This window comes from Saimiri boliviensis, chromosome 9 (assembly GCF_048565385.1).
Source record: "Saimiri boliviensis isolate mSaiBol1 chromosome 9, mSaiBol1.pri, whole genome shotgun sequence".
In the NCBI taxonomy this organism is placed as follows: Eukaryota; Metazoa; Chordata; class Mammalia; order Primates; family Cebidae; genus Saimiri; species Saimiri boliviensis.
The window spans coordinates 57986147-58010012 of NC_133457.1; the positions used below are offsets into that span (position 1 = coordinate 57986147).

General features: G+C 34.5%; 1 protein-coding gene across 8 annotated transcripts in view; it reads right to left on the reverse strand.

Annotated features, from left to right (window-relative positions):
- The window catches only part of U2SURP (U2 snRNP associated SURP domain containing), a 52358-nt gene that overhangs the window by 25911 nt on the left and 2581 nt on the right, over nt 1-23866 (reverse strand). For 3 of the 8 annotated variants that reach the window (XM_010341557.2, XM_010341553.2, XM_074405922.1), the window contains exons 2-15: nt 18393-18437; nt 16898-17044; nt 15155-15253; nt 13133-13247; nt 11885-12018; nt 8411-8478; nt 7754-7848; nt 7068-7103; nt 6897-6979; nt 5771-5936; nt 5369-5580; nt 4418-4461; nt 1168-1272; nt 57-123 (exon numbers count right to left, since the gene is read on the reverse strand). In XM_010341557.2, the coding sequence (XP_010339859.1) occupies nt 57-123; nt 1168-1272; nt 4418-4461; nt 5369-5580; nt 5771-5936; nt 6897-6979; nt 7068-7103; nt 7754-7848; nt 8411-8478; nt 11885-12018; nt 13133-13247; nt 15155-15253; nt 16898-17044; nt 18393-18437 (1416 nt within the window). Of the gene's footprint in view, nt 1-52; nt 124-1167; nt 1273-4417; nt 4462-5368; nt 5581-5770; nt 5937-6896; nt 6980-7067; nt 7104-7753; nt 7849-8410; nt 8479-11884; nt 12019-13132; nt 13248-15154; nt 15254-16897; nt 17045-18392; nt 18438-23866 lie in introns of those variants that run through there. The other 5 variants (XM_010341556.3, XM_010341555.3, XM_010341554.2 and 2 more) reach the window with 5 other exon arrangements.

Sequence of the window (23866 nt, forward strand, 5' to 3'; positions counted from 1 at the left end):
ATTACAAATGTCTTAACAACTCAGTCAAAATTTAAAAAGTAATTGATTCTACTTGCCTGCAGAATAGAATAAAGCTTCCACCTATAGTAAACATGGGCTGGTGTCTGGTTTTCAAATAAGAACCTAAACAAAACAAAAAAAACATTAAACATCATATTCTCTAAAAAAAAAAAAAAGAGCTATCTTCAATTAAGTATAAATAAATGAAAAATACTATTTGCCTATTTAGTTACAAGTAAAACAAAGATCCCTAAAGAGAACCTCACCCACTGCCATCCGATACCTATCCCCTTTCCCTTACCCCAGCCCTAGACTGCCTAAGTGACTGGCATTAATACTCAGAAGACACGCATAATGCCGAGTCTTATGATCATTTTTATTGATACTGTATCTGGCAATGGAGAGATTTTCCCAATATATAATTACAAAAGCAGTGATTTTTACACTACTTAAAGAGTGTTAGTATCTTAGGATACCATAACAATTCAGAGGATTAAGCAATTTCTTTTAAAACTCATTTGCTCAACTGTATCTCACTTATGATTCTGCCATTGAAAAAGCATAATGAAATCCTCCTAGAGAATGCTAAAAAACAATACTATTTAATTACCCAAATCAAAATCTTACAGAAAATTGGTCTCAATACATTCTACTCTGATTACTAAAACTGCTTCTCATTCCACTGCAGAACTAATCCCATACTTTCAAAACTTTATTCTTGGAAATATTTTTAATTCCAAGAAATTAAAAGTAGTTTTAAAATGCAAGCCTGAAGATAAACAAAATACAGTAAAAACATACAATGTAACATTATTTGGCCTTAAAAAGAAATCCCAAGACATGCTATAATATAGATGAATCCTGAGGACATTATGCTAAGTGAAATAAGCCAGTCACAAAAGGACAAATATTGTATGATTATACTCATATGAGTTTAGCTAGAGTAATCAAATTCCTAAGAAAGAGAAAGAATGGCAGTTGCCAGGGGCTAAGGAGCCAGAGGACTGAGGAGTTACTGTTTCACAGATACAGAGTTTCCGTTTTGGAAGATGAAAGAAGTTCTGGAGATAGATGGTGGTGATCATTGCACAACAATGTGAATGTACTTAATACCACACTTAAAAATGGTTAAAATGGGAAACTTAGGTATTTTTTAAAAATGCACACCTGAACATAGGATTGTTGATTTCTCTGTTCATAATCATAGCTTCAAACATTGGCCCTTCACGTACAACAAACTCTATCATTCGATGTATCAGGGCGAGCAAATTCCTACAACAACAACACAGTTAAAGAAAATGGATTCAGACCTACCACTATATAAAACTACACTTGACCTAAGTTACTATAATTGTGCAGAAAATGATTATTCTGATGACTAACACCAAACTTAATACCAAAAAAGTAACCTGGAGCATATGTTAATGCCTTGTGCATTAAGAGGGTGTGGGGCAGTGGGAGTAGGGAAGTGGGAGGGGATGGAAAGGTGAAGGAGGGTAGGAAACCACAATACAGCCTCATAGTAATATTTAATTTTCTAAATGTCACTTAATTTTATTTTCCAAAAGCAAAACATTAAATTATAAATCACAACTAATTGGAAAGCTGTAAATATTAATATATAAAATCAGTAACTTAAGAGCCTACGTTATTACACCCATCTAGAAATTTATACACTATCTCAGTTTAACATGAAAAAATTCCTAAACCAAGCACTTTTGTGGTGCTACTGAAATGTTATAACAAAGGCTATAATTTATAAAAATGCAAAACTATTTAACAAGTCTAAGGCCTGATTTAATAAAAAAAAAAAAAATCCATCCAACTCCTGTGTTTTTCTGGTACACATATACGAGATGGAGTTTTTATTAAATCTGACCTTTAATGAGGCAACATCCCTTTGGACCACACTTCAAACTAGTTCACAATTCATGAAATGGAGAATTCTGCCTGTATATTATTTTTTTCCCTCCAAAACAACAGAGATTGATATGCCTATACACTATCCATCAACAAAGAAATTATATTGCCAAAGCCTTAAGTGAATGGAGTACTACTCTTTCTAAAATATTGCAAAATGGGGCACGTGATGAGATGTCCTTCCCATTTTCTGTAACAATTATTTTCCAATATTTTGCCAAAAATAAACATATATGAGTAATTTTTTAGTACAGTCATTTTACTGACTGAATTCATTGTAACTCTTTATTTTTAAAATCTGAAGCTGGGTCCTTAAATCATGTGATACTTTATTAGACTCCAAACGCAATTTTGGACATTGATTATGGTGTCAAGCAAAAATGATCCAGCTTATTTATAAGCTGCTTTTGATTTCTTATTTCACCAGTCCCCCAGCATATACAGTTGGCAAATAACAATGAGGAAAAGCAAAAGGATATTGGCTCTTGGTACAAGGCACACACTAAATTTACACCTTTAGCATTCCCAGCTCAAATTACGTTCATATAACTGCTAGAATGTAAATAAATATATAGTTACAAAACAAGACAGACTTTTTTGGCCCTATAATACCCTATTTCAGAGTACATGAACATAAAATAATCTATCTCATGATGACTATAATTATTTTCTCATAGCTTTCAAGCAAACCTACTTCAAAGAAAATCTGTACATAGTGGAAAAAATGTAAGCCTAAAGGAAGTAAAAAAAAAAAAAATTGCATCACAGTTTAAATCTTTAAAAAGGGGAAATTATACATTTGAAACTACTAATTCAACCTCAAACTGTTAAAACAAAAAAACTAAAAGCATTGCTTAATTTTTAATTTAAAAATTATTTTTCTTTCACAGAAGTAATTGCTCTGCAAATATGCAGTTCTTCAACATTCATATGGTTAATGACATCATTTCGAAGAAAGGGAGATAATGTAAAGTTATAATTAAACTCCAAAACTCCCACTGATATGAGCCAAATTAAAGCTAAGGGAAATTTTATGTATAAGACTAATTACTCGGTGAACACATTACACATCCAGAAACTTGTGTGAATTAAGTCAAAAACAACTTGACTTCAGTATTAAAGATAGATAAAAATTGTTTAGCAAGTTTAAAAACAAAGGATTCATCCTAATGGTGAGTGAAGATTTTCGGCAAAACGCATTCTCAAAATTTTGTTTAAAAATAAGCTAGGCCACATGTAAAGCTACCACTAGATATGTGCTTTTTTTTGAATGCTACAAAAATACTATCCTGTGAATGCTTTTATCAGTGGTGAAATACCCACTATAGTTTTAAACAGGCTTGTAACTGATAAATCTATTTTTAGAAAATTAAAAGTTTGTAAGTATTTGAAAAATGTTTCATGATTATTTAAAATCAAAATCTGACAATTAATTATTACAACTTGACTTCAATATTACTAAAGAACTGTAATCACATTCTTCTTCCTTAAAGGATTGTGTTTATTTTTAAAATGGTGACTTTTCTATTAGAATAAAACAGTGTAGTACAAAAAGATGATATGTTTAAAGTGCATTATTTCATTATAAAATGGTAGTTATCTTATTCTGGGCAACAACAACCAAAAAAAAAATTGTCTCTCAGTTATAATAAAACCACATTTATTGGAGTCGATCGTACCAATGTCTGGTCAAAAACTGTATACTTTCCCAATCCATCCCATGATGTTTTCCTGGTCCCCCGCTGCCGCAGACAGTTCAGCTGGTGTTGCTCACCAAGGCCAATGTCAAAGAGAATTTGGTATTCTTTTGTGTTCATTTATTATTCAACCAGTGTTGTGTTCCTGTGTTTGGGAAAAGGCTTAGCTTGACTGAGCAAGAGCATACCTATAGCATGAATTCTTCTGCTTTAAGTGTGTTGAAAGAGAAAAAAAGAAAGGAAAATAAAAGAATTCCAAATATCTTTGTTATCATGAAAAGAAAGTTTCTAGTATGTCCAGTGTTCATGACAATAACAGGAATTTCTTCTTAAAATCAATTGGGGAAAAAAAAAAAACCCACAAAGCTATGCCTTAAGTAAGAACTCAAACCAAGGTTATATATTAAATGCAGATAATTCAGAAAACAAAAAAAAAATTAACAGATTGGGTCAAACTGTAATGTAATCGAAATTTACGATGCATTTAAAACACCTATTTTCCTATTGCAATAGTCTATCATTATCAGACCAACCACTCCAAATCAGAGCTAATAAATACATTCTAACTACTCAAACTATAAACATTCCCTACAGTGCTAACAATAAAAACAAAAAAGACATTGACACAAAATTTCAAAGTATACAAAAGTTAGTTAAATTTGACACATCCCCCCAAAAAGTACTGGGAAGGAACCATTGCTCAGTCAAGATACTACCTTTTCCTCAACACCATTTCTTTTTAAATTCAGAAGGGGATATTGTCTATATTTAGATCAGTAATAATAAAGAAAAACATGTACCTTTCTGTTGGGATAACCACTTTGACTATGGCTTGCGACAGAGTCTGTATATGAAGTCACATCAGATAATAAACATAGAATATGTGAGTATTGTTAACAAGTAACAAGCAAAAATATACATATGCATTGAAAATACTACATATCTAATCACAAGTTTTGCAGGCAATCACTGCATTTGAAGTCATTATACACTAAGCAATTACATAAATGCAAATGGATGTGTTCAGTGAACAATAAATGTTCACCAAATGCAAAGAATCAGAACATTCCTGCCAGAATGCACACCAATGCACTGAAATAGGTACTACACTGAGAATTATCAGATAAAGATTTTAATTTGTGAAATAATTAACTGTTTGCCTGACCATACAGTTCGCTACTTTGTTCCCAAGCCTTTAAAACCAGCCCTGTCATTTTAAGTGAAATTAATTCATAATAGAACCAACATATTCTTATAACTTGAAATTAAGTTGGTTTTATGTTTACTAAAAAGAAAATACTCACCCTTTGCTTTTACTAGATTAACTTTTTTAAAAACCACATAAATCTTCAAAAATATTCTAATACCTCAGACCTAGCTGCCATCCAAACAATAACTACTTAGGAAGTCTTTCTAATTGAAATGTCACTTAACCAAATATAAAGTATCACTTACTCAGAACAAAGTAAATTTAGATACTACGCTTAAGCAAATCTGGATACAACACTGGACAAAGGAAAAAAAACTTAACAAGTGGTCAAAAAAGGAATGGTAGCCACAAATAAAATATGACCCAGTATTTCAAATATAGGGTTTCCATGGGCTAAGGCAGGGAACACATCTACTTATTTCTTTAAAAGTTGCCATAAAAGAATTACACACACTTTTTCTATAAAATTGTTGAAAAGAAATACTACCACGCTTTAGTATTTACAAATTAGATTCAGGCTTATGTCCATTTTTTAAATTACCTTCTCAAAATCCTCTTTGTTTTTAGGTGGTGGTAACATAGGAGCATTAGGGTTTTTTAACCGCTCTCTAGGCTGCGCATTAAAAGGCAGTCCGGATGGAGGTGGGGGAAGCGTATGTTCCATCATAGAAGGCGGAATGTATATTGGATGTGGAGGAATAGGTACAGCTTTACCCCAACCTAACTTCATTTCAAAAGACATAATCATTTTTCCTATAAGAAAGAAATGAAAGGTCACTTTGTTAACTCTCAAAAGTTTCCAAATAAAATCTTTCTGGTAAGTTGAAATAATATTAATTTTAACCCCTCCATTTCAGGTCCATTCCTTCCTAGTTTTTCTAAATACATTTCCAAACCAAAGAAATACCTGAATTGTATAAATGGTTCATAAAAACATTCTTACCATTCAAATTTTTTAAAGCTCTTTCAGCATCTCTTCTATTCATAAAGGCCACAAAGCCACAATTTCTCTCTCTGGCTCTTTCTTCATCAGTTCTAGGCCACATAATTTTCACACTGGCTAATGGTCCAAATCTTCCAAATTCTTGGCACAGCATTTCTTCATTCATCTATTAAAACGGGGTAAAATATTTTTATTATGTAAAAAAGGGAAAAGAAAAAATTATTTTCAGAAAACAAAGTAGTTTTTACAAAACTAAAAGCAACATAGCAACATGCTACAATTTTCCATTCAAGTACCAGGAACTCTACACAAGTAAAATCCCGTGTGGGGCATTCATAAACCATTTCACACTAGAAATATTCTGGTTTATTTATTTACAATGCCAGGGTGGAGCATCTCAGTGGATGGAGAAATCAAAATCACTTTTACTCCCCATCTTCCTTTGTTGCAAGGTCCTGGATCTAAGTAAGATGTTTTATAGTAATGGTTTATTTAGGCACTTAGTAACATTTTTCAAGCAGGCATGGTTAGTACACTTACGTTAAGGAGGAAATATTTACTGACAACGAAGAAAAAGGAGGATCTAATCATTTGTTCTCCTTCTAACACTCAACTACCCATATGCTGAGAAAACAAACAGCAAAAATGCAAAATATAATTTTTATTAACAGCCTATCATGTATTACCACTACTACATTCTCCATTAACATAATCAACAGCATCAATGAAGGAAAAGAATTAAAATATAAAATTTTATCTATTATAATAGTTTCCTACTATGAGAATGAAAAAGGGATTCCACAAGGAAACAAGTATGCCTCAGAAGTGGATAGTCTCAAAATAATATTATTCATCATTGGTCATACCCTATTTAATAATAAAATCAGCACCTAGTAAAACACTGCAAATTCAGAGTTCAATCTCGTTACCAAAAGAGGAAACAAGAATATGTGGCAAGACAATCTGGGCCATACCAGTAAGTCTCAGGTTTACAAGACAACTCTAAAGACTATCCAATTCCATCAGATTTGCCAGCTATAGAATCTTGATTTTATTTGTTTGACTGACAAAGTAGTTTTCTTCCAAATGCATAAAGTGTATCAACATTCATCTTACTTAATATTACCTGTGGATTAATGTTTCCAAGGTATAAATTAGTAGTGCTTGGATCTCCTACATCATGTGAGCCAGGTGCGTAATCATCAAGAACTGGGGAAATAAAGAAAAAAATAATTATAACCTGCAAAATATAAAGTTGGGACAATTTATCAATAAAAAGAGCAAAAAACTGTATTACCACCAGATGATCTATTTCTCCTTGAAGGCGCGTCCACTTAAAAGGGAGGAAAAAAAACAATTACTAGTTTTTAGAATACAGTAGTCCCCTCTTATCCTCGTCTGTTTTTCCCAGTTTGTTACTCAAGGTACAGTAATATATTTCTGAGAGACAAAAAGACCACATTCACATAACTTTTTTTTTTTTTTTTTTGAGACAGACTCTCGATCTATAGCCCAGGATGGAGTACAATGGCATGATCTCTGCCCACTGCAACCTCCGCCTCCTAGGTTCAAGCAATTCTTCTGCCTCAGCCTCCCAAGTAGCTGGGATTATAGGCATGTACCACCACGCCCGACTAATTTTGTATTTTTAGTAGAGACCGGGTTTCACCATGTTGGCCAGGGTGGTCTCAAACTCCTGACCTTAGGTAATCTGCCCACCTCGGCCTCCTGAAGTGCTGGGATTTTATTTCAATATACTGTTATAATTGTTCTATTACTTATTGTTCTATTACTTAATCTCTTACTGTGCCTAATTTACAAATTAAACTTTACCACAGCTATAAACATGTAGGAGAAAGGATAGTATATATCCATGGTTTCAGGTATCCACTGATGGGCCTTGGAATGTAACCCCCTCATGGATAAGGTGGGACCTACTGTAATTAATCAAAAACATACACATTAAAAATAAATGTCACTTACTAGAACGACGCTGACCATCAGAATCTGATTGAGGAGGTTCAAATCGACTTAATCTGCCTTTTGTTTTATGTCTCTCATCACGCTCTTCTTGAATTCTGTTGAAAATATTTATAATCACTTAAAATGAGCCAAAATTTATTCATTCACATTTAAGAATAGCACTTATCAAATCACTATCACCAAATAACTAGAAATATATATAACTAAATACTGGTACTGATAACTAAGATTAGAGAGTCCCTCAGCTATACTACAACCATGAACAAATTTCTGATATATCACACTACCAATGGAATACAAAGCCTACTTTAAAGGTGAGGCGGAAATTCAACATTAAAACCACTCAATTTGTTTCTTGCTAAGTCTTACTGACCCTCACTCCCATCCTAGTGAGTATACTGTTGCCACTGCAAACAGGACTCTGCACAGTAAATACATCAGCTGAACTGAATCTTCATAATGCAAACAACCCAGGTGCTGGATTAAATGCTAATTTATTTCCAAAGATACCCCACAAAATATCATCATAATATCTAAAACAATCTCATAGAAAATTGGCTAACAATAACTGGTACAGTATATTCTTTATACTTGCATCTGTTTATGTATCAGCTCAATATACCTATCGATCATTATTCTCCACACTATAAAACTTACTGCTTTAATTCTTCTTTGAAGAGTTCCAAATTGCTTTTTTTCTTTTCTTTCTCTCCTTTTTTAAGTGGCTATAAAGGATACGAGAAGTTATACTTCAAACAAAAGGTTAAGCAAAACTAATGATTCAATAAGAGCCTTTTTATATCATTTCAGTACAAATTTTATGTTCTAATTATTTAAATTAAAAAGAAAGAATGCTTTTGTTATGACTGAACTTCCCTTTCCCTTTCTCCAAAATAGCAAACAATTAAATTATTAACACAATTAAACACTTAAAATGACAACCAGTCAGGGAAATTAATGAACAAGTGGTAACTGAACTGCCACGGAAAATAACTGCCAAAAATACACTCTTCAAAACAATGACCTTCGGAGGACATCAATTAGTGGAACAGTAAGTAAAATCTTTGGAATCCTCATTTAAAACTGCTTCTTAAGCTGCTCTGGAATCCTTCTTTCAGAAGTGCCAACATAATTTAATAGGGAAGAATAATCTTTTCAACAAATGGTGCCTGGACAACTGAATACTCATATGTAGAAAAATGAAGTTGGACTTCTACTTTATAGCATCTACTAAATGTTCCGAAACTAACTCGAAATGGTTCATGGATCTAAATGTAGGAGCTAAAACTATGAAACTTTTCGGAGAAAAACAAAGGAATGAATCTTCATAACTCTGACTTTTGTGACCGTTTCTTAGCTATGACACAAAAAGCATAAGTAACAAAAGAAAGAAAAAAAACTGATAAAATTGGACTCCACTGAAGTTTAAAACCTCCATGCTCCACAACGTCAAGAAAGTGCAAAGACAACCCAGAGAACAGAAAACATTTGCAAATCACACAGCTGATAAAAACCTTGACTCAAGAAAATGTAAAATATTCTTACAGCTCAACAACAAAAATACAAATAACCCAATTAAAAAGCGGGCCAAGTATTTGAATAGACATTTCTCCAAAAGATTATAAATGGGCAATAAACACATGAAAAGATGCTCAATATCAAGTAAGCGCAAATCAAAACCACAATGAAGTACAATTTTACACCCACTAAAATGACTAAAACAAACTTTTAAAACAAAAGTTTTTGGGTTTTTTTTTTTTTTTTTGGTTTTTTTTTTGAAACAGAGTTTCACTCTCGTTGCCCAGGCTGGAGCACAATAGTGCAATCTCAGCTCACCGCAACATCAGCCTCCCAGGTTTAAGCGAAGTCTCCTGCCTCAGTCTCCCGAGTAGCAGGGATTACAGGCAGGCGCCACTATGCCCAGCTAATTTTGTATTTTTAGTAGAGATGGGGTTTCTCCATGTTGGTCAGGCTGGTCTCAAACTCCCGACCTCAGGTGACCCGCCTGTCTTGGCCTCCCAAAGTGCTGGGATTACAGGCGTGAGCCACTGCACTCGGCGTTTTTTTTTTTTTTTAAATGAGGTTTCACTCTTGTTGCCCTGGCTGGAGTGCAATGGCACGATCTCAGCCCACTGCAACCTCTGCCTCCCAGGTACAAGCAATTCTCCTGCCTCAGCATCCGGAGTAGCTGGGATTACAGGCATGCACCACCACACCCGGCTAATTTTATATTTTTAGTAGAGACAGGGTTCCACCTTGTTGGTCATTGTCTCAAAGTGTTAGTGTATGACATGAGAAAACTGGAACCCTCATACATTACTGGTGGGACTGTAAAGCGGTACAACCACTTTGGAAAACTGGCAGTTTCTCAAAAGGTTAAACACAGTTACCATGTGACCCAGCAATTCCGCTTCTCAGAGAGAGATGGGGGGGGGGGGGGAGAGAGAGAGAGAGAGAGAGAGAGTGTGTGTGTGTGTGTGTGTGTGTGTGCGTGTATCTCTCTCTCTCTCTCCCTCTCCCCAAGGCAACTGAAAACGTAAGTTCACACAAAAAAAGCCCATACATGAAAGTTTACAGCAGCATTAGTTCTAATAGTAGAAAAATGGAAACAATCCAAATATCCATCTATTAAGTAATGAATGGATAAACACTATATGGTATGTCCATAAAATAGAATATTATTCCACCACAAAAAAGAATGAAGTACCGACACACGCCACAAAGATGAACCATGAAACATTATGCTAAGTAATGAAGCCAGATACAAAGGACCACATGTTGTGTGATGCCATCCATACAAAATGTCCAGAATAGGCAAATCAAGAGACAGAAAGTAGATTAGTAGGTTGTCAGGGACTGAAGTCAACAGAAAAAAAAAAATGGGAATGACTGATAATGGGTAGAGATTTCTTTTTGGGGTGCTAAAAATTTTCTGAAACTGGGAGTGTTGATAGTTGCACAATTTTTAATATACTTAAAAACCACTTAATAGTATACTTTATTTAAATTTTTTTTTTTTTTTTTTTTTTTTTTACTTTTCGTAAAAATGGAGTCTTGCTATGTTGCCCAGGCTGGTCTCAAATTCCTGTGCTCAAGCCATCCGCTACTCTCAGCTTTCCAAAGTGCTAGGATTACAGGTGTGAGTCACTGCGCCTAGTCAATTGTATACTTTAAAAGGGTAAATTTTGGCCAGGCACTTGTAATCCCAGCACTTTGGAAGGCGAAGGTGGGCAGATCGCTTGAGCCCAGGAGTTCAAGACCAGTTTTGGCAAAATGGTGAAACCCAATCTCCACAAAAAATACCAAAAACTTAGCTGGGCATGGGACTACATGGCCTGTAGTCCCAGGTCCTCAGGAGGCTGAGGTGAGAAGACCACCTGAGCCTAGGAGGTTGAGGCTACAGGAGTCATAATCACACCACTGCACTCCAGCCTGAGTGACAGAGTGAGACTGTCTCCACAAAAAAAAAAAAAAAAAAAAAAAAAAAAAAAAAAAAAAAGGTGAATTGTAATACTGTATATGAATTATATATCAATAAAGCTGACTTTTTCATTGCTTTTAGAGCTATTTTTTAAGTCACACAAGAAAAAGCAGTCTTACTATTCAATGCAGTATTTATTCATCACGTTTGGCTCCAAATGACAGACCCACATCTATCTACCATCTCCCACGAAAACTAACCCCTCAAAGAAAAAACATTTTTCTAACACTGAAAATATTTTAAGTGTCATTAATTCTGACAGTAATTCCCAGAAGGTTCCAAAAATGTTCTGGGAAACATACACTACACGTACCAATAATTTAAATACCTCAGTTCAGAATTGCTTAAGACAACCCCATAGCTTTAAATTTATACCCAAAATACAGTCAAGTTTTGACTTGCAATATATTACGAGCATAAATAGCAAATTTTCCCTGCTCAAAGAACATAAAGAATATCATCTATGTATCCTAATTCATTATGTCTCACCTAAGTAAATTACTGGGCTAGAAAGCATCAAAACTTAACATCTATGACCCCCAACCCAACCAAAAATGAAAAACAAAAAGCCAAAGTCCTGCTTATAATGGAAGTATCATTGGCAGTGTCATCTCTGAACATAAATGGTCAATTACTTGAGTATGACTTACAGGTTTTTTGGTTTCTATCACAAGAAGAGATGGTGGTCTTTCATTGGAAGACTGATTTGGAGGATTTTTTTGATCTGCAAATCTTGAAGATGGCTTATAGATTTTACCTCTTTTTTCATCTGTTTCATGTTCTTCTGAAATTTAAAATACTAGGTTTCAAAATTAATTTCACATTCACTTTTTACTTTTTTATTTGAAAACAAGTAAAAATTAGGGCCGGGCGCGGTGGCTCAAGCCTGTAATCCCAGCACTTTGGGAGGCCGAGGCAGGTGGATCACAAGGTCGAGAGATCGAGACCAACCTGGTCAACATGGTGAAACCCCGTCTCTGCTAAAAATACAAAACATTAGCTGGGCATGGTGGCGCGTGCCTGTAATCCCAGCTACTCAGGAGGCTGAGGCAGGAGAATTGCCTGAACCCAGGAGGCGGAGGTTGCGGTGAGCCGAGATCGCACCATTGCACTCCAGCCTGGGTAACAAGAGGGAAACTCCGTCTCAAAAAAAAAAAAAAAAAAAAAAAAAAAAACAAGTAAAAATTAGTAAAATGCTTTTAGGATTAAGATGTATCACTATTGACAAACATGAAATTAAATTCAAATATCACCTCAATCATACTAATTTAATCATTTTGTAACAAAACGATGACACATATTACAACTTCTGACTAGTGCTCTGCTGTCTTAAAACTTGAAAGAAACGGCCGGGCGCGGTGGCTCAAGCCTGTAATCCCAGCACTTTGGGAGGCCGAGGCGGGTGGATCACGAGGTCGAGAGATCGAGACCATCCTGGTCAACATGGTGAAACCCCGTCTCTACTAAAAATACAAAAAACTAGCTGGGCATGGTGGCGCGTGCCTGTAATCCCAGCTACTCAGGAGGCTGAGGCAGGAGAATTGCCTGAGCCCAGGAGGCAGAGGTTGTGATGAGCCGAGATCGCGCCATTGCACTCCAGCCTGGGTAACAAGAGCGAAACTCCGTCTCAAAAAAAAAAAAAAAAAAAAAAAAAAAAAAAAAAAACTTGAAAGAAACTAAACATGTTTATAAGCTATCTGGCTTCAGTATCTCATTAGCTGACACTTGGCCATTTATCTTGCTAATTAATATAACCACTAGAGGGTGCTGATAGAAAATGTAAAATTCAAAAGCAACCGTATTTCTTTCCACAATTATCTACCTGCAGTTATTCAATGGGGTTTGCTCAAAAACTGTAACAGTTATACTTTATTAGTAGTTGTATTTTATAAACTTACCTTTAGCTGCATTAACGACACCCCCTCGCACAAATGTTTTCACTTTATTACCATCACTTCCTTCAAAAGCAGCAAGAAATTCCTCATAAATCTCAGCAGCTGCCTTTTCATCCTCCTAAATACACATGAAAATATTAATATCACAATACAAAAATTGTTAATGTACATAGGGTTAAATTCATCAAGGAATAATATGGATGAAAACCCTCCCTTCCCAGGTCCAGCAGTCCTAACATGTAATAACATCTAATCTTTAGCAGATACTAAATATTAATGAAATTTAAGAGAGGCTTTGCTCCTCTACTGCCAATTTGTTTGTTTTTATTTTTTTTTAAAGGACCCACTACGAAGCCTTTGTATGATCTACTGGCAATTTGCAGAACCAGAAAAGAACCCGTAACTACAGGCTAATTAGTAAATGTGTCTAGAAACAACTCAAGCATCAAATTGTATGACAACTGACTATATGAGAACATATTATGCTAGTAATGTTTACCAAGTTTCCAAGGCATGATGATTTAATTCAGTGAATATAAATATTTTTCAAATCACCAAAAACATGAGTATTAGAAGTTGAAGCAGCAATATCTACTGACAAGTGGCATTAAAGAAAAGAAAGCTAAGAAGAATCTTGATATTTTCAATTATTCTAAATGTCCCCAAAACATATATGAACAGAAGGGCCAATGGAACATTAACAGAAAATACAGAATAAAATCGAATAGCATGTGGAAATTTAGTGTTCAATAAAAGCAGCATCTCAAATGAATGGGAAATAAACTTTTCAATAAATGATAATGGGATAACTGAATAATTATCTGAAAAAAGACAAAAATGAATGTATTCTGCACACCACATACCAGAATAAACTACAAAATAATTTAATATTCCTAAAAAATGAAACCATACAGTACTAGAGGAAAACATGAGGAAATTCTTTTATAAGCTTGTAGTGGAAAAAATTTAACTGAAAAACCAGAAATCATAGGGAGACTGATAAATCTGACTGTACAACAATAGTTTTTGCATGAAGAAAAACAACAGCAGCAAAATAAAAAACAATCAACAAAGTGAGAAAAAAAATTGCACCATGCATAATAAACTGTTAATATAACTTACAGAAAAAAATGGTTTAGATGTGAGCAGACAGTTCACAGAAACAAACACAAGAAAAACTGTTAAACTTTACTCATAATGAGAGAAATGCAAATTTAAAACTACACTAAGATACCATTTTTCATGTAGGAGATTGGTGAAACTCCACTGTTGGCAGTGCTATGGGGAAACATTCATTCATACATTGCTGACAGGAATGCAAAATGTTCCTGCCCCTACAGAGAACATTTTGACAATGACAAATATAGAAAAACTACATTTATGCATTTACCATTCAACCCAGTAATCTCATTTATAAGTATATACCCCCAAATCTCACCTATAAGAATATGTTCCAAAGATAACACTAGCAAAAAAAACAAACATACGCATAACATTATCCATAACAGCATGATTTGTAATGGCAAAAGAACAAATCATAAATGCCTTCAATAGAATTTTAGTTGAATAAATGACTACATATCTACACAGCCATAGAAGAATAAGGAGTATTTCTATATACTTGTGAAATATTTCTGATATATAATGTTAAGTTAAAAAAGCAAGTTGGAAAAAAGTGTACTCTATAAAGCATGCTATCATTAATCTAAGGGGAATGGATACAATGTGTGTACACACACACACACACACACACACACACACACACACACACCCCCTTTACTTACACAAAAAGAATAGATTAGAAAATAGCCAAAACTATAACAAAGAAAAAAGAAACCGGGTGAAAGAACAAGAAGCTGGATTCCTAGGAATATACCTTGTATTACAGATTTGACTCAGAAGTGAAGCTGAGACTATCCTAGATGTTAAGAATCTTTGGGAAACAGTCCTCTAACACACTTACTACTGTAACCCCTTAGACACATTCATTTCCAAGGATAATTCAAAATACATTTTCAACCTTACCTTTTTCTTTAATTCTTCCTGTTCCTTTTTACTTAAAGTTCGCTTAGCTGTACTCATTTTTCCAATACTGAATGCTTTAAGTTTGTTTTCCAGAAGAGGCTAAGAAATAAAAAGCATACCCTTATATATACATCCTTAACGCTATCTAAAACTTTAATACATATCACCTGATAACTCAGTCTTCAGAATAGACTGCATTTTTTAAAAATTTCATTGTGAAGAAAAGCTGGGGATACTCTACACATCAGGTGCCTATCTTGCTTGACTCTGATGTTAAGTAGTCATCAAAGAAATGTCTTCATTTAATAGCTCAAGGTCAAAAACATGCAAAAGTTCATGTTTATAAAAAGGTAAAAATAAAAGAGACACTCATGCTTAGGACAAGAATAAAGGCATTTGAGGAGGGAAAGTACAGATGTTTCTGGGGAAAAGTTGCAATGATAGAATAAAGATCCTCAAGTAGGCAAAGGGAGGCATACATTTCCATGGTCCAGTGGCAGGAATTTACCATCTACAACCCTCATTTCACATATGTAAATCACTTCTTCTTTATAATTTGGTAAATTACCTCATTCTTCATCAATAATACTGACATTTATGAACATAATTTCATTCTTTGCTGGGATTAAAGTGTCACCTACAATATTTTAAGTTTCAGCTCAAGTAAAACTATATATTAACTAATTTCAAATATAAAACAACATTTTAGTGAACTCTTCATTCATATAACTTAGAAGCAACTTTCTTCTGAAATACAGCCTGAATACATTGTCTGTAGACCTTTTCGTTCAATCAGTTACTCATTTGATTTATAAACTTAAAAGGTAGGATATGTTTATTAAATAAAACCTTACTGAAATCTAAAGGTTTCTCTCTCTCCTACTAAAATGAGAAGTTAACCAATTATAAAATTAAGACTTTATTAATTAACTCCCTGGTCATTAAATAGGCTTGCCCTTGGGAGATGCAGAATGGGGAAACTATGGAGTATTTATTCAAATAAACAATAAAAGCAATCATTAAAAAGTTTACAGAATTTTTGCAGAAATGAAAAATATTATAACTAAAAACAGGATATTTTAAAACTGGTTCTTGTAAAATAAATCTAGGCAAAGTAAAAATATATTTATGCCTAGAAATACTAAACAAGAAAAATAATTTATCAGTGGTTAATATTGGCTGGTGATGACTGTGTTATCATATGTCACAAATTTAACCACACAAAAAAAATTACTTGACATAGAACAAAAGTCTAAGCGTCTGAGAGCACTTTGCAGATCTACAAGAAGCTCCTTCTCTGTGTTCCTGTATTGCCCTGGTAACTGCACTTATCAGAGTGAATAGCACCTGCTCCTGTTTGCTACCCAAAGTGAGACTATAAGCCCTCTGGGAACAAGAATAGTTTCAGTGATCTGTGCATTTCCAGTAACTGGTAACTGGCACTTGGTTCAGCAAATGTTTAAGTGGGGAAAGATAAAGTTGACAATTAACCATTTTAAATCCAAACACTATTTTGTTTTTTGAATAAAATTTAAAACTCTTAAAATGAAATACATCTCACATTTGAACTAAAACGATTTCCCTAAATAAACTTGGGTTTACTGTAATTTCAAATACAAAAAGAAAAAAAAAAATGCTATTTTCAAATGGAATAAGACGAAACACATACAAAACCAAGATATTCAACTACTAAATTAAATCAAGGACAAATTAAAATCATTAACTATCCTTTCTTATCTTTACCTTATCTATACTCACTCTTGAGAGATTCTGGTGAGGAGAATCACAAAGGCTTTCACGGGCACTTTCATTCCTATAATTATGTTTTCTTGGGCTCTTAGGTCGTGTCCGACTTGGCATATCACTATCTGAGGGTCCAGATGCATCCATCTTCAGGAAAAGTAAAATAAGAGAAAAAACAAACCACACATATATACATATATAGCACTGAAAACCAGAAATAAGCTATTTTGGATATTGACAAATTTCATTGTACATTATCAAAATATCACATCCCTTAATATCACCATTGATTTCATTAGAAAAGTTCTTAAGAACAGGGGAAGTTTTCAATAACTCTAACTCACAAACTTGAATTTTATGTTGGTAATAGTTGTTTTCCTTGAAGTAACAGGTTCATTACCTTCATTTTCAAGAAAATGTCTGCCAAAATACCCAAGTCTGATTAACCATAGTTCACCTGTCAGTCATTCCCAAGTAAAAATGGTGTTTCATGAAAAAAGGAGGTAGCTTCATTTCTCAACTCAGACATCACATTTTGGTAAGCTAAGTGTTATACATACTTCTTATTTTATCTCACAGAATATTAAGACAAACTATAGAAAAGATCAAGACAATAGTAATAATTTTTACTGCTTGATGTAGTAAAACAGTACAACAATAGTAATTTTTATAGCTTCACCAAGAAGTAAAAATTATTTCTAATTATGCTAGTCTCTTAAGTGAAATTACTCTGTCTGGTGGAAAAGAATATAATGACAAGTATATTCTGGTGTCACTGCCTTGATTTGTGCTCAAGTGCCAACAATTTACCCACCAAATGCTTTTGCAGCTCCAGCTACATTTGCATTCCTGCAAATGCCAAAACAGTGAAAAAGGCATAAATAATGCCTTAGTATTATTACAAAAATTAGTTTTTAATTCACAGACCCTTCTCATAGATTCTCAGTGACTCCTGGGGTCTTGAGACTACACTTTGAACAATGCTGTAATAACATATATAAAGAAATACTTTTGCAGTATTACCTATCCAAAATGTTATCCAAAAGCTTTAAACACAAAATATATGCCTATTTGTTATTTCTTAACAACTGCACCTCCCCACCACAGAACATTATGATGCCTTAAAAAAGAACAGCTTAGAGTTATAACAGTTTACCTACAGGGATTTCCAACACATTCTACACAGTGAGAAAAGCGTGTGTATAATGCAATCCCATAGTCAATATGTAAGTACACATACTTACATGTGTACAGATTTTTACGTAATAAAAATAAGAAAACATACATACTAACTTTCTAACATGGCTTGAGAGGGCTAACTCACACAAGTAGAACACACAAAAAGTGAAGGTGCCTAGAAAAAACAGTAAAAGAAAAAAAGCACATACAATATAATTGTACTTATTTGTCAAGTAAAATCATTGATGTGGGGTTACATATGAGGATAAATTAAATTTTAAAGGGAAAAAAGAGAAAGATTGCCTTTTATACTCACGTGTGCATCTGAAGATCCAGATGAATGAACATCTGACGATCTCGTCTACAAGCATTAAAAATAAAAGTCAGTATTTTCAAAATATCTTATACTAAGAAACTATGTCTCTGATGTTTTACAAACTTAATCTCTCCGAACTTCCAGCAATTTCTCCTCAGCTAATAAAACTGAGCAAAGGCAGTCTCTGACTTAGGAAAAGATTGTGATATTAAGTAAATGTGTAAGTAATTTCTTTAAAATTCAGCCTTCATATTTCCAAAAATATGATATAAACGCCAGTGGGATATATATGAGGCACAACTACCTCTTCATAGTATACACTGGAAATCTAACCACCATTTTTATTACAGAAGTTTTATGGAAAAGCTCTTCCTAATCACAGATGCACTGTTTACTGCCATTGCACTGCCAGCAACTTCTTGATTCATAGCATAAGAACTCTCTTCCTTTCTCTAACCACCCAAAGCCACATAAAGAAATCCACATATAAATCCTTGCTATTAAAGGGTACAAATTTTGCAGAAAGTTCAACAAAACATTATGGAATCACCAATAAGGCACCATTTACAACTAGTTTTAAGGGAGATGATTCTACAGCATGTCACAGACTGCCTGGTGGGATGAGAAAGAGTTCATATTATATGTTCCGGCAATGTCAACTGTTAAAATTTCAACTTTTAATAATTGATCTACATATCAGATTACACATGGTATGCAATAATTTGTTTTCACTATGCATGTAAAGACAAAGACAACAAGCTGCAAGGCTATTAATTAAATAATGTATGCTATCTTTCTGTAATTTTTACTTGGAGAGCCAAAATGTAACTGTCATTGAGCTTTATTTTTGAAGGTATAGGGCAGTGAGATTTTACTTGTTTCTATTTATATATTTAAGTGTGAAGTGCTCAAATGAAATCAAGAATTTTGAGATCACAAATATCTCACTTGACCCCAACTCCCAGTTCCAGATGTCATATAAAGTATAAGATAAAATATTAATTTAACAGAAAATTGAAGATTCATATGTTACTTAAAACAGAGCAAATCAGGAAGATTAATATAGATCCATACAGTATTGTTTTATTTACACTGTCCAAACAAAAGGCTAAGAATAGCTGGTAAGATTTTTACACTGAATCAATTTACTCCTCTGAACTCCACTGTATTGAGCATCAGCGTAGGCAAAAAACAGCCCAGGACAACCACGCACTGGGACACCTCCCATCTCATTCTTACTTTTTTTTTGTTTTTGTTTTTTGAGACAGTCTCACTCTGTCACCGTGGCGAGATCTCAGCTCACTGCAGCCTCCACCTCCCTGGTTCCATGATTCTCCTTCCTCAGCCTCCTGAGTAGCTGGGATTATAGGAAAGTGCCACCACACCAGGCTAATTTTTGTATTTTTAGTAGAGACAGGGTTTCATCATGTTGGTCAGGCTGGTCTCGAACCCCTGACCTCAGGTTGATCTACCCACCTCAACCTCTGAAAGTGCTAGGATTACAGGTGTGAGTCACCACACCCAGCCCCAACTCATTCTTCCTGTCCATGGTTTTTCTGTCCCCACCTTTTGCGTCCACCCTCATTTTCTTCTTGCAGCTAATCTTTCTTAAAAGTCAAGATGGTATGAAAGAAGAAAATGTTTAGTATTTATTAACTATGAAACACACTGAAACATACCTTGAAATGCATCAATTTACAAAGATCTAGAAATTCAAAAATCCAAAATAATAAATACTGTTACAAAAGAAAAACAAGTTCAGTCAAGAAGCTGACGGACTGAAAAAAAAATCGACTGCCTTCTAATATACCAATATTAACTTGCTAGGTAACAAAAACATCCTAATCATAAAAGCAACAAAAAAATATAAAACATCTAGAAACCAATTTAAGAAATGTATATAACCCTTATGAAGAAAACAAAAAGTTTAGGAAAAATTCAGCTGCTCAAGTCACCTTTTCAAAAGACTCATTACTGGGTGGGAAAATTCAATGTTAAGATAATGTCGATGATACTCAAATTTCTTTACATACTTAATACAATTTCATTCAATAGCTCAAAATTCCAAAGGGAAATACATCAGCTTTCAAAATAACACAATTTGATAAATTTGCAAATTGAGTAATAATAGCATGGGGAAGGACAATGCACCAGCTGACTTCAATTAGCCTAAGATGTCACTAACCACATTTACCGCAAACCATTTTCCACTGATACACACCTATAGCTACATAGCATTCAGCACAGAACTCTTTAAGGCTTAAAAACGGTTCAAACAGTAGTTAACACACTTTTTAAAAGAATAATCAATTTCTAAAGCTAACAGTCAAGGTAAACAGTAAATACAGCACTATTTCAGAAGCTGAGCCTCTCCCTCTCCTTAACCTGGAACTGAACTATACATTTGTCTTGAGTTTGGCTTTTTAACTGAAGAACACAAACCAACGATGCTTAAAGATCTCCTGAAGACTACGGCACAACTCCTTATCCAAATCAAAGGTCCAAAAGCAGCTGAATGTAGTAGCTCACATCTGTAATCTCAGCTATTCGGGAGACTGAGATGGGATGATTGCTTGAGGCCAGGAGTTCAAGACCAGCCTGGACAACATAGCAATAACTCCCATCTCTGGGGAGAAAGGAAAGGAAAAAGGAGAGGAGAGGAGAGCAAAGCAGGAAAAGAAAAAAGACACAAAAGCAAGAAATGAAAAGGCAGACTAAGGGAAGTTTGAGGCAATAAAGTAACACACCCAAAAGAAATTTATTTTAGGGCAGAGAAAGCAGACAGTACAAATGTGGGGAGGGACAGCAAGAAAATCCAAAAGGAAGAAAGATCATTATGATGGCTGCTAAGGGGATGAAAGTGAAGAGAACCACACTACCTGTGGCCCTATAGCTTGCTGGCTGAGAACAAAACTGATTTTCTTCTGGCTGCTCCAACTTTACTCCAAGTGAAAGCCCCATATCTAAGTCTCCAAATTAGCAAGCTATCCACAGCAACATTCCTCCAGCACCACCATTTCCACCTAGTAAGCTCTCCATTCTCATATCTGTCTCCTAATCTCCCATAGGTTTCTTCTCTCCCACTCAAGAGCAGCAACTTTCATCTCCACAAGTTTAACAATCTCTCTCACAGGAAGCATACCGTATTGTCTTTCAACTAGACAGCACGCTCCTCAAAAATGAGTACATTCTGATTTAACATTTTCTAATTCAACATCAAGCAAAAGATCTGGCAAGTGACACAGTCTCAATATAGTTGACTTGTCAGAAAAAGTATCTACCACCAAACAAAATAACACTCCACACTGTCAACATATCACAGTTTCCATTAACAACAGCTACCTAGCTTAATACCACTGTCCAAGTCAAATCAAGGTATCCATCTTTCAAAAAAAAAAAAAAACTTTACAAAATCATTAATATAAGCACTATGTAAATAAAGTTAAATAACAAATCTAAGATGATTTTTTAACTTATTCAAAACACTACGAATACTATATGCAAAGTTGTTAAATACACTTTGAACAACCTATAGTTTCTCTAAACTGAGAAAGGGCCTTATGAAAAAATTTAAAATCAGGGAATAGATGTCTAACATCTAGATGCCTCAAGTGCTACTGACAAACGTATCTTGCTTTCAAAAATGTTATTTCAACAAAATATCCAGCACATGGCAGATGTACAATAAAATATTAAAACTATCTATACTAGAATAAGAGACAAATAGTCTGTAATATTACTGTTTTTGATTTAGTATCTTGTAGTAAGTTTTTCTTTTTATTCCAAAAATGATACTCCTTGGAAAAAATGGTGGGGGGTAGAGGCGTAGATGTCTTCAACTTGCATACTAAATGAGCTCTTCTTTCAATGATATCCAGTAAAGCAAATGGGTATCTTTCTTAGGTTTACTTTCTAAGGAAAACAAAGCTTCAGAAATAAAAACCAAAAAGTGAAAATAAAAACTGGACTTTCAGGGCCAGGAGTGGTGGCTCACACCTGTAATCCTAGCACTCTGGGAAGCCAAGGCGGGTATATCACCAGGTCAGGAGATTGAGACCATTCTGGCTAACAAGGTGAAACCCTGTCTCTACTACAAATACAAAAAATCAGCCAGGCATGGCAGCATGCACCTGTAGTCCCAGCTACTCAGGCGGCTGAGGCAGGAGAATAGCTTGAACCTGGGTGGTGGAGATTGCAGGGAGTTAAGATTGCACCAGGGCACTCCAGCCTGGTGACAGAGCAAGACTCTGTCTCAAAAACAAAAACTGGACTTTCAGAAAACACCATCTCAAAAAAAAAAAAACTGGACTTTCAGAAATCAATCAATTCAATCCAGAAAAATGTATCTTTAAAACCATATCAACAGGTATATTCCAGCACCAGTATTGCAGGCTCCAGTTTTGAAAAAGTATCAATCGAGAAAATGGAAGTTGAGTCCAGTTCTACCTTCCAGACCAAAACAAAACCTTCTACCAAAAAAACCTACCTTCCATTTTAAGATAAGGTTACAACCATACCATAATAAAGATTTGGTTTAAACTAAAACTGTCAAATACTGAAAAGCCTAATTTTCAAGGTTTGTTATATCGTGTGGACCTTTTCATAAACTTTCAGGGACCACAAAAGATGAAAACTGGCAGTAATAAATACCTGAGGTTCACAAGCCTTGAATAGATCCTCGTTTTACTTATTTCTTAGAATTGATACTTTTGTTAATCAGCAAAGGCAGTCAATAAAAACAGTTTCCAAAGCAATTTAGCACTGGATGTCCAAGGAAGCCAGTGGTATTTTCTGTTTTATCCATTCACCTCTCTAACTCAATTTTTGGCGATACAGCAAAAAAGAAAAAAAAAGCCATAGTCACAGAGAGAAACAGTAGGGCACACAATTCCATTATATTAGCAGTATTACCAGCACAGAAGATTGCATAAGGAAAGAAAATATGAAATTTTCTTCATATCCTAATTTTGCTGAGCAAGCAAACAACTGACATTCAAAAATAATTTTTTATAAATTAAATTCTAAGGAAATATGTTTAACAATTTTACAAGCAAACAATTAAAGGCTCACTCTCTCTCCTCTCAAAATCAAAGCTACAGCATAACATCAACACTCCTCCCCAACTAAGCAATATTTTAGACTAGTGACAAACAAATGCATAGGAAAATTTTAGCTCATTTCTAAAACACTTACTGAATGTCTACTTCTGCCGGGCTCTAAAATGCGATGTACAGCAAAATTACACAGGAAATTAAAAGGGCATAAGGGTCTCTTCAGTAAAGAAAATTATGAATCAAGGTAAGTCATTCAAATATCCATACATAAAATATCATTTTAAAAATAGAGGCCAGGTGCAGTGGCTCAAGCCTGTAATCCCAGCACTTTGGGAGCACAAGGCAGGTGGATCACGAGTCAGGAGTTCGAGACCCACCTGGCCAACATTGTGAAACCCAGTCTCTCTAAAAACACAAAAA